This window comes from Podarcis tiliguerta (genome assembly GCF_965153285.1).
Source record: "Podarcis tiliguerta genome assembly, chromosome: 10".
Classification (NCBI taxonomy): Eukaryota; Metazoa; Chordata; class Lepidosauria; order Squamata; family Lacertidae; genus Podarcis; species Podarcis tiliguerta.
This window is the reverse complement of record NC_139543.1, coordinates 2,944,252-2,956,314: the sequence shown is the minus strand read 5'-3', so window position 1 is coordinate 2,956,314 and position 12,063 is coordinate 2,944,252. Positions and strand designations below refer to the sequence as shown.

Here is a 12,063-nt window from a genome sequence, read left to right as displayed (position 1 = left end):
GAACCAATAGTAGCTGTACCCCCCTGAAACCAAAAGGCAGTTACTTTACCCTAATGCAAATATAGACAATAATAATACAGATATAAAATCCTTTGACTCAATACACAACACCCCTCCCCCCCTAGTGAGCACAGCAGACGTAATCTCTCAGGTACTGTGGGGTCCTACAACTTCTACTTGATCTCCTGACAACAGGCGTTGCCGGTTCTGGATTGGGTGTTACCTGTGGTAGAGGGGCTGCTATAGGGGTTTCCTCAGGAACAGATGGAGTCCCAGACATCTCAGGGTTCCCTACCTGTACCTCGTCATCATGAGGACTAGCAGACCCTGGTTCATTTGCTGAAGCCCCTGGTGACTGCACCTCTGGGCCATTTTCACTCTGGTCTTGCAGCTCTGCGTCGTTAGCCAGGGATGAATTATCTGACTCCTCCCTGCTGAGCGCCCGGCGCCTCAGCTGATCTATATGTCTCTTCCAAACTTGCCCATTTTCCAAGGTTACATAATAGGACACAGGTCCACTAGCCCGGGTGACCACACCAGCCACCCACCGCGAACCTCGTGAATAGTTCCTCACCCAGACCAGATCTTCAGGGGCGAGATACCTTGTTGTGTCAGTCTCAGCCTGGGGGGTTGCTCTTGAATTATGGTTTGGCATTTTATCCGGGTGGACATAATCCAGCACCGTTACCAGTCTTCTACCCAAGAGCAGCTCAGCTGGCGACTTGCCCGTCGCAGTACACGGCGTCGCATGCTGCAAAAATAACATTCGCGCGATGCGAGCTGACCAGTTACCCTCCATTAAGCGCGCAATGGATTCTTTGGCTGTTCTTACCATGCGCTCAGCCTGCCCATTGGAGGATGGGTGAAAGGGCGCGGATGTGACCCCTCTTATGAAGTTATCAGCCAAGAATGCCCTGAATTCTTGGGATACAAAAGCTGCCCCATTATCTGATACAATGGTCTCAGGTAACCCGTGGGTTGCAAACAGCTGCCTCAACACCTTGATTACGGCAGCTGATGCCATGCTAGGGACCATCGCCACTTCTAACCATTTGGAATATGCATCGACGACAACCAAAAAGACCTTCCCCTGGAATGGCCCAGCAAAATCTAAGTGCAGCCGGCTCCAGGGAGATCTGGACTGCTCCCACCAGTGAACTGGTGCTCTGGCCACTTCTGGCCGCACCTCTTGGCATGCCTTACATGTTCGTACCCATTGTTCTATGTTCTGGTCCATTCCAGGCCACCACACATAACATCGGGCTAGCGACTTCATCCTGACCGTTCCCGGGTGTCCCATGTGAAGCGTCTCAAGCACCCTGTTTCTCAGTGGTGCTGGGATGATCACCCTATCTCCCCACAGGAGACAACCCTTATGCATGGACAACTCGTGCTGCCTTGTCGCATAAGGCCTGAATTTGTCTTCATGCGGACCACCTGGCCACCCCCTCCCCACCCAAGTGAGCACACGGGAGAGAACAGCATCTTTCCTCGTTTTCTCAGCTATATCAGTAGCCGTTACAGGAGCCCCCGGAAGTGTTTCCAGCATCATTATGTGCTCCGCTGGAGCGGGATCCTCATTGCTCCCGCCAGGAAGGGGCAATCGACTCAGCGCATCAGCGTGGCACAACCGTTTCCCCGGCACATGGGTCAAGGTGTACTGGAACCCGTTCAGGAATATAGACCAACGCAACATTCTGGGGGAGAGAATTTGTGGCGTTTGTTTGTTCGGGTTGAACAACCCTAACAGTGGTTTGTGGTCCGTTTCAATGGAGAAATGGCGACCGTACACATAATCATGGAACTTTTTGATTCCTGCCACAATTGCAAGCGCCTCTTTGTCAATTTGAGCATAGTTGCGCTCCGTGGGCGACAACGTACGGGAATAGAAAGAGATGGGCTTTTCCGACCCATCCAGTTCCCTATGACTCAGCACCGCCCCCAGGCCGTATTGAGAGGCATCACATGCCAGGACCAGCGGCTTTGACTCATCATAATGAGCAAGGACGCTCCCGCTACTCAGCATTCTTCGCAAGGAGTCAAAAGCCTTCTGCTGCCCCTGCCCCCATCGCCACACATTCTTTTTCTGCAACAGTCTATGTAATGGTTCAGCTACCGAAGCTTTATGGGGTAAGAACGAATGATAAAAGTTAATAAGTCCCAGGAATGACTGCAACTCCGTCTTGTTCTGTGGTCGTGGTGCCTCGATGATGGCCTTAATCTTAGCATCTGTGGGGTGGATGCCTGATGCATCAATTTTAAACCCCAAGAAATCCACAGCTGGCACCCCAAAACTGCATTTTTCCTTTTTCAGTTGCAACCCCACCTCCTTGAACTTGAGCAACACTGCACGGACACGCGCAACCAGTTCCTGTGGGTCTTTTCCAGCAATCAAAACGTCATCAAAAAATGGCAAGACCCCCGGCAGACCTCTTAACAGGCGTTCCATGAGCCCTTGAAAAATCCCTGGGGCCACACAAACTCCAAATTGTAATCTGTTAACTCTGAACGCCCCTTTATGTGTGACAATAGTCTGTGCTTCCGCTGATTGTGGGGTTACTGGCAGCTGTTGGTAGGCTTGTGCCAGGTCAATTTTGGCAAACACCTTGCCCCCAGCCAGTTTAGCCAACAGATGTGATACGACTGGAATGGGGTATGAGTTTCCCCTGAGTGCCTTATTGATAGTACATTTGTAATCTGCACAGATCCTGACTTCCCCATTTGCTTTAAGGGGCGTGACGATTGGAGTCTCCCACTTAGCAGAGTCCACGGGTGAGAGAACTCCCTGCTTGACCAATTTATCCAGCTCTGCTTCGATCTTGGGTTGCAGTGCAAATGGCACTCGCCTTGGTTTGAGTCGGATTGGGGCCACCCCAGGGTCCAACTCGAAGTCAACTGGGGGCCCTTTATAACAACCCAGTTTTCCATTAAAGAGACCAGCAAACTCTTTGCATAATGCCTCGCTCATCTCAGGGCAGGTTTGGATTGAATTAAGCCCTGATATACTCAGTCCCAGGGCGGGGAACCAGTCAGTGCCCAGGAGACTGGGGCGACTGCCCTTCGCAATCACCAGTTTGAGTACAGCCTGTTTGTCCCGGAACTGAACTCTCACGGCACACATTCCCATAACATGGATGCGGCCCGCTGAGTATGACTGCAAGGTTGCCGGGAAGGGCTCCAGAGGGGGCAACTTACCCCTGGGGAAGAATGTCCTCGCGGTCTGGTCCGACACGATAGTGAATCCAGATCCGGAGTCCACCTCCATGTCGCACTGCTGACCCTCAATCTTCACCTTGACGTGTGCCTTGCCTTGCGCTGGGAACTGCACGACCCTCCCGTTGATCTCCGTTACATAGTGGCAGTCCTTTAGAAAATGGGTTGCTGTGGGCGGTCTGCTATGCTCCAGTCTAGGTGTTCCTGTCGCTCCCAACGCCGCCGATCTACAGACCCTGGCGATGTGACCTGTCTTCCCGCACGTCCGGCACATAGCATCCCGGAAACGACAACTCTTCCGCTCATGGTTTCCGCCACAACCTGGACACCTGCCTCGGTGATCTTTGTGCACTGTGCAGGCCTGACGCACTGACTCGACCCCACGGACTGGGCTCTGGCTCGGAGTAGCCTCTAGCTCGTCCATGGCATGCGCAACTTCTATCTGTGGCTTAGGGGCCTTGCGACTGGCATCAAGCTCCTCTCTTTCATAATTCTCCGTGGCGGTGGCCTCCTTCAAGGCTGAAGCAAGGGTAACCTCTTCTTTAGCCACGATGCGTCTTCTGGCTTTCTTGCTGCTCAGACCACCGATAAACCGATCCAGGAGAGTCTCTTCCAGATTTTGGAAGTCGCAGTGCTGAGCGAGCTTCCGCAGTTCAGCTAGAAATGCAGATACAGACTCCCCAGCACGCTGCTGCCTCTCATGAAACTCCATCCGCCGGGCCATCTTGGTCTCAGTAGGCGCCAAATGGCTTGTTAGGCAGGCAAGAATATCTTTGAGAGATGTCTCACTTAGCTTCGCTGGAGCAAGCAATGCCTTGGCCAGCTTGAAGGTCTCAGGCCCACAGTAGCTCAGGAATGTGGCCCTTCTTTTGCTGGCATCGGTGATCCCTTGAGCCACTGCGAAGAACTCGAAGCGTTCGACGTAGTCTTCCCACGTGTGGGGCTCTGATGGCTGGAAGGGCTCCAATACCCTTGGACTCTCCATTGTCCTGTGGCAGGGTCGTCTTCTCGGCTGGCCAGTGAGTCTTGTTCTTAGCTGCAATCCGGACTCTGAGGCAGGGCTGCGTTTAACCGCTCCTCAGCATTCCGGATCCCACCTTCGTCGCCAGTTGTTGTGACGTGGGGTTTGTGATTTCAGCTCTCTTGACATAATCTGCTGGAGACAGTTCTCTAGTAACACTTCTTTATTACAGCAAACAAGACTGAAGACTGAGGAGGGGAAAGCTACATTTATAGGGACAGGGGACTAGCTAGAAAGGATACATTTTGGAGGGAACAATATCAGGCAATCACAGTCCTGCCTTTTGGAGGAAACCAATAAGACAGAGGATCCAAATACAGCAGTTTAAATGAACCAATAGTAGCTGTACCCCCCTGAAACCAAAAGGCAGTTACTTTACCCTAATGCAAATATAGACAATAATAATACAGATATAAAATCCTTTGACTCAATACACAACACTTCCCTTCTGCACACACACCAGCAATGCATGAACAGCTTCCCCCTTTATGTGACTGTTAATTATAAAGGTGTTCACACATTATGTTCAACAGGTATACAGTCTGTGTCCCTGTACACACAACAGCTGAGCCATACAAATCAACAAGTGGACATGCTTTCACACAAATACTTGTATGAGTGTAGAGACAGCTTGTTCAGTGTAATGTGTGAAGAAGCCCCATGCAAGGGAGAAATGACTGAATAGGGAGAGACAGCAGGATAATAACAAATAACAAATGTATTGCAAGTGCTTGCATTTTACATGGTGGAAAGATAACATGGATGGATGGCTGGGTGGATGGATGGATCATTTTGCTGCCCTTTAATGATAACCCGTTCTGCCTAGTCGTGGGACAGGATCCAGTATCACTTTTTGCATATTCTTAAGGCCTCTGCAAATTACTACCCAGTCCTGTCACTTATTCAACCATTCTTTGTGGGTAGCCTGTTCAACAGAATTTCCTGTGATCTTACATAGTCCAATCTGAAACCCACTGAATGTTTTCCATTTATTTCAGTAGCTCAAGTGAGATCACACACCTGGGCAAATGTAATAAATGTGAACACAGCAAGGAAGAAAAGCATTTGCAAGGAGCCTTGTAAAAGAAAAAATGGAGTGAAGGGACAGAACCACATAGAGAGTCTAGGCACTTAAACAGCTATGTGTCAAAAGAGCTTGTGCACAATAACCAATTATTCTTCTAACATTCGTATCTACATGAGTCCCTTTCTCTGACATAAGAGTAGAAAGCTTTCTTCTATGTAGTCATTCTATATTTCAGAGGGATAATTTCCCTCTTGCTTGAGTGAAAAGGTCAGGAAGAGAAAGCAGAAGGATTGTGAGTCTAATCAAAATAGGAGAGCCTTGGGGAGGGATTTGGATTTCACAGCTCAATTACACAGTGATCTGCAATTACAGCGGGTTACCTCAAGGTTCAATAGTAAATGCTCTTAATTCACAAGGTTGTTGCAGAGGTCACAGAGCACAATATCATATGACCTAAAACATGTTTCATAAATTCTATGAACTTAAATAGATGATTAACTTACAAAAACTCCCACAGTCTTGCCAAGAACATTGCAAATGCTTATCTTATGAGCAGCTGGCCAACAAATAGACTGATATTTCCACTACAATTAATATCTCAAGTTTCCTTAAGCCAAGGATCAAACTTAGGTCAAGGGGGCCAGTTCCAACTCCTCTCAGCTCCAGTCAGCCTGGCCATTGGCCTGCAATGGGGGGAGTTGCAGTCCAACAACACCTGGAGGGTACCATCTTGGCCGCCCTGTCTTGGGTGCAAACCACCAACACTTCAGTCCACACCGTGGAAGACTCCCGTGGAAATGCTTTGGGAGGGTCTGCTACTCACCTTTCCATCTCGGTCACATGGTGTGTGGATTTGGAAAAAGTCTTTCTTTGAGCAAGGAGGACGTTCAATGCATTGGCTTGATCCTTCCTCTGAAAGCAGAACAGATACTTATAAACACAGAACCCAAAATATACTTTGCACAGAATCATAGAATTGTAGAAGGGACCCCAAGGGTCATCTAGTCCAACCCCCTGCAATGCAGGAATATCAGCTGAAGCATCCATGACAGAGGGACACCCAACCTCTGCATAGATACCTCCAAGGAAGGAGAGTCCACAGCCCCCCAAGGGAGACTGTTCCACTGTTGAACAGCTCTTGCTGTCAGAAAGTTCTTCCAGATGTTGAATTGGAATCTCCTTTCTTGCAACTTGAAGCCATTGGTTTGAGTTCATATCTCTTCTCAATCTCCTCTTTACCATGCTAAACATATCAAATTGCCTCAACCAGTCCCTTGGATTCCAGGCCCTTGATCATCTCGGTTGCCCTTCTCTGCACATGTTACAGCTTGTTGATATCCTTCTTAAACTGTGGTCCCCAGAACTGGACACAGGGCTTCTGACAGTAAGGGTTGCTAACAGTGGAACAGTCTCTCTTTGGGGGGGGGCTGTGGACTCTCCCTCCTTGGAGGTTTTCAAGCAGAGGTTGGATGGTGTCTGTCATGGATGCTTCAGCTGAGATTCCTGCATTGCAATGACTTGGACTAGATGACCCTCGGGTCCCTTCCAAGTCTACACTTCTATGATTCTATGACTCCAGGTGTGGTCTGACCAAAGCAGAATAAAGCAAAACTGTTACTTCCCTTGATTTCTACTTCTGTTGATGCACCCTAGAACAGCATTTGGGTTTGTTCGTTCATTTGTTTGCTGCTGCTGCTGCACCACACTGTTGACTCATGTTACGCTTGTGGTCTACTCGGACCCTGAGATCCTGTTCACATGAGCCTGGGACTTTCTGAATGCAAGCCAGATGCTCTGCCACTGACCCACAGCCCTCCCCATTGTATATTCTATTGAGAGACCTGAATTCCCCAGACCAAACTGCATGCACAGAGAGGTGCCACGCCATTTGGAGGAGACAGCAGAGTCCAGCATTTTTGAACCAATCATCAAATCCTTTTCAAGGAGACCCTCTCTAGGAAAACTATTTGCAGTCCTCCACATGTCTTTGCTATCTTAGATTTAAGGGCAAATTCTCTTTAGAATCTCTCGACACCACTTCATCTATGAAGCAGCCCTTTCCACAACCTCCTCAGGACATATCACAGGACATTCTCATACAACATTTTGGGGCTGGAGGGGACAAAAATAACCACAAATCAGAATTGTACACACGGCTACAAAATCCTATTCTGACATGACAGTTTATGGTTAATTTGAACTGGACCCAGCCTTTCGGATCTCTCCACGATACCTGCATAATGTGTTTCTTCCTGGCACTTGGCGCATTCCTTGGCACCCTTTTCAGAGTATGTATTCCGAGGACAGAGCTGGCAGGTGGAAGAGCCTGGCGTGTTGCTGAATGTGCCAGGTTTGCAGGGAAAGCATTCAGATGTATAGGCCACTCCTATAAAGCAAATGCAATTCAGCCAAGGCTTCCCCCAAAGAACAGCATTAGACCCAATTCATCAGGCTCAGAATGACTTAAGGAAAGAAGTATCCAAACACTGCATTCTTATCTTCACGCTTCTTAAAAATTTTGTGATACACTACTTGGCTCAAAAAAACACAACAAAATGCATCTAAAAATGCATGTTTTCAGATAAAATATATCACAAAATACATATTTTGAAATAAAAATGTTAAATAAAAATGTTTCAATATGTGTACTATTTGCAGAAAGAAGACATGCAAAAGTAACATGAAGTCTGTTTAAAAAAAACCAAAAAACTTATTCATTCACCCCTAATTGTCAATGATTGACTTTATCACACCTCTGGAATGTGTTGCTCTAGGATGCATGTTCCTAAATATATCCCAAACTATAGTGGAATCTCTGTTCCAAAGCCACTTGCCACAAGACAAGGAATGTGTGCCTGCATGGAAACCGAGAAAGGTGTGGCATATGAATTTCATTTATTTTGTTCCATTTATGAGTTGCTTCTGATGACAATATCGCAAAGTGATATTTTCACTTCCAGGAGTACTCCCATGCTCCTGTAAATCCTAAAAGCAAATCTTCTAGGTATACAGTACGTATATTGGTATCACTGCAAATCTAGTTATCCCCAACAGAGGTCAGCAGTCGTCCTGTAACTGAGGCATTCCAAAGGCATATTGTCTAAACTAAAGTCCAGTACAGATGGCGGTGAGAAAGAGGAATAGCACAAAACAAGACAAATTTGCTGTATTATGTTCTCCCAACCTAAAGAAGCTTGTTGTGGAAAGGAAAGTGATACACAAAGTATGCAGCATGTACTTCCTTTAGTTTTTCCCTTTAAATTAAAAACCTCACTTTCTCATTGATGGTTTGCCCTGCCACTTGGTGGTGGTGCTTGTTAGTTAAGATTAGTTTGCTTGGGGTGGACAAATGGCAAGAGGCACTTCCTTCTTCAGCGACTGGGCATGGGAGAAATGTAGATAATGTACTGGGAGGGGCAGGGAGTTCACACGCTGGCGAAGTAACCACACCCACCCTGGTGGATCTAGAAGGATCTAGATTTAAAGCAGCACATTGAGCATGAACATGAATCATTCCAGACTGGGGAAAAATACAGTTTTTATGCTGCAAATAGATTAGTGTGTACGCTGCTCAAATCCCCCCTCCCCGGTTGTCTAAGAAGAAATCCATAAGCTTCGGCTAGGGGTGGGTGACAGTGGCGTAGCGTGGGTTGTCAGCACCTGGGGCAAGGCAAGTAATTTGCGCCCCCTATCCCGTGGATTTGTGCCCCCTAACCCTAACCCCCAGATGTTGCGCCCGGTGCGGCCGGCCCCCCCTGCAACCCCCACACTACGCCACTGGTGACACTTATGTCAGAAAGGGATTACTGTACTGTTCACTTGCTTTTCAGAGCAGCATATTGTATGGATGTTTTGTCAGGGAATAAGTTTTGTGAAGTACATAGGCCCCCAGAAACATTCTGGGACATTCGAGTGTTTAAAAGGTTCTCAGGTCTTCTCAAAGGCAGAGAAAGCACAGATGTTCTTTTCCTGCTGGGCTATCTCTAAACTTCAAGGCCTTCCGCTCCGGAGACACACTGTCTGCCCAGGGGACTCTGTTATTCTCTTTCTCTCTCTTTCTCCTACTGCTATTCTGTTTTTGCATTTATATTTGTTTGGTTTGGTTTGTTTTTTACTGCTGGAAACTGGATTTGCTCTAAATGAGCTACCGTATTTTTCGCTCTATAAGACGAACCAGACCATAAGACGCACCTAGTTTTTGGAGGAGGAAAACAAGAAGAAAAAAATACTGAATCTCAGAAGCCAGAACAGCAAGAGGGATCGCTGCGCAGCAAAAGCAGCAATCCCTCTTGCTGTTCTGGCTTCTGGGATAGCTGCGCAGCCTGCATTCGCTCCATAAGACGCACACACATTTCCCCTTACTTTTTAGGAGGGAAAAAGTGAGTCTTATAGAGCAAAAAATACGGTAAGTTTTGCCTTGCTAGGGAGCTAGCAACCAACTTTATGCCTTAGTAAATCTCTACTAAAGACATTTCCTGCTCTCTGTGTCTTTTTGGAATTCAAGTGTTGCCAAAGTTCTGCTACTCTGCTGAACGAACAAGATGGGGCGTCCCGAGTCTTAGGGCACTGGTTCTTGACATGTTTTACTAAACCCATCCCCTTTGTACGTTTGAGAGTAATCCCACCAAACCCAGTGGAGTTTCCTTCTGAGTAGACTTGCATAGAATTGGGAATTGTAATATGTGGCAGCCATGGTGAATATTTGTGTGATAAAGCCTTTTTTCTGGATTAGTAGATCCAGAACACTGTGTCTCTGGCTCTGCCCACCATCAGCAGGCTGCCCCTGACAGTGTGTTCCTGGGGCATGTGGCCCTCGACAGAGAGAAAAGGTTGCCAACTCCTGCCTTGTACCTTCAATGGTGATGTTTTTCAGGAGGACCGGCTTCACCACCTGAGAACTCATAAGGATTCCTGTTGTTCTCCAGTATAATACATTAGTGCCAGATTTCAACGTTACCTGAGAAGAGACACACACAAAAACACACACAAAAAGGTCATTCAAACCTCACCCTGATATGAACATGATATAGACTTGTGCGTACAAGGGGATGGGGAGACTCGCAGTCAGGAGCTGCCCCTGAGAACACAATGGTCTGACCCAGCACTTCCTAGAACAGATATTAAGAGAGGGACTAAACTATCAGAAAGTCACCAAGCAAGGCCTTCCTGGATTATTTCACTTCAAATGGCAAATAAAACCATTGCACATCTTATTTTTATTCAGGCCTGTGGGGGATAGATGATAGGTAGAGATGATAGGTAGGTAGATAGATAGTTGATAGATAGATAGATGATAGATAGAGATAGATGATAGATAGATAGATAGATAGATAGATAGATAGATATAGATGATGATGATAGATAGATAGATAGATAGATAGATAGATAGATGATAGATATAGATAGATAGATAGATAGATAGATAGATAGATAGATAGATAGATGATAGATAGATAGATAGATATAGATAGATATAGATAGATAGATAGATAGATGATAGATAGATAGATAGATAGATGATAGATAGATAGATAGATAGATAGATAGAGATGATAGATAGATGATAGATAGATAGATAGATAGATAGATGATGATAGATAGATAGATAGATAGATAGATAGATAGATGATAGATGATAGATGATAGATTGATAGATGATAGATGATAGATAGATATTGTGATTGTGATGTGGCTTTATCTCAATTTTTCCTCACTGCTCTTTGATGTGGGTGAAGCTGAGAGACTTCCCTGGTGACCACCGTTTTCACCCCAGGTTTTTCTCCTCCAAGGCTATCCCTCTACCCCCAGTCCCCTCGATTTAGAAATGTCTCCTACCAGGGATAAAGGATCTAACGTGTTCACCCAAAGTACTAGCCTTTTACATTCAGGAAGGGGTGTTATTAAGGCAGGGAGGTATTCCAAATGCAACTCCCCATCTGCAGAGGGGAGTAGAACAGTCCAGGAAGGACTCTCAGTGTCATTTTGCTGCTCATGTTCATCAGCCCAACGTCCACTCTGCTTTACCAAATGGGGTCTCTTCCTCGTTGGCCTCATTTGGTGTCATAGTTACTCCAGGATGTTAGGCAAGAGCAGTGACTTCAAACTGTGCTCCAGGGAACTTTGGGATTCCCTGGAAAGCTATGTGGTGTCTCTCCAATGAGAGCAGGAATTTGCAGACAAGTTTCCATGATGATCTGCTTGCTCACTGCTCCCAGTTTTCCCCTCCCATGTGCAGCTGCCCTGGGCCGAGGCAGCCACCTTGAGAGGTGGAAAACCTGCTCCTGCCACCACTGCCAGAGAAGTGAGAAGTGGCAACAGCAGCTTCCGGTGAGATCTCACAAGAACGCCACAGGATCCCAGCAGAAGATGCTGTACAAGCCCAGAAAGTGAGGCTTTAGCAGAAGGGTGGCAGCAGCGGGAGCAGCACTAAGGCACGTCACTCAAAGCGGCAAGACGAGACGGGCTGCCCCCGCCAACCAATATTTTACATGATAGGTGAGCATTCCTTGAATGGAAAAAGTCGATGCAGAAAGGCTTGCTGGAGCTTGACATCACTGCACAAAGCCAAGCTACCCCTGGAAGAATCCTCACGCACACTGGTTGCTGCTTCGGACTTTGCAACTACCAAGGAGTAAATGAAAAAACAACCCCCCCCCCCACTGTTGCTGCAAATTCCAAGAAGTAAAACAGAGTACTTGAAGACAGAGTACTTTTTGCCTTGGAGCTAAAAGAGACAAGGAGGCACAAGAATATTTGAGAAACCACACCCCAGTTTTGTTGAACTAGTTTAAAGGACCCAGAG

General features: G+C 46.9%; 1 protein-coding gene and 1 long non-coding RNA gene across 2 annotated transcripts in view; one reads left to right on the top strand and one right to left on the bottom strand.

Moving 5' to 3' along the window:
- The window catches only part of LOC310658284, a 256,099-nt gene that overhangs the window by 92,764 nt on the left and 151,272 nt on the right, over positions 1–12,063 (top strand). The window lies entirely within an intron of this gene.
- Positions 1–12,063, bottom strand: part of ELAPOR2 (endosome-lysosome associated apoptosis and autophagy regulator family member 2) — a 95,747-nt gene that overhangs the window by 24,004 nt on the left and 59,680 nt on the right. The window contains exons 6-8 of the mRNA XM_083399503.1: positions 10,113–10,218; positions 7,495–7,647; positions 6,085–6,173 (exon numbers count right to left, since the gene is read on the bottom strand). Of these exons, the coding sequence (XP_083255629.1) occupies positions 6,085–6,173; positions 7,495–7,647; positions 10,113–10,218 (348 nt within the window). The remainder of the gene's footprint in view (positions 1–6,084; positions 6,174–7,494; positions 7,648–10,112; positions 10,219–12,063) is intronic.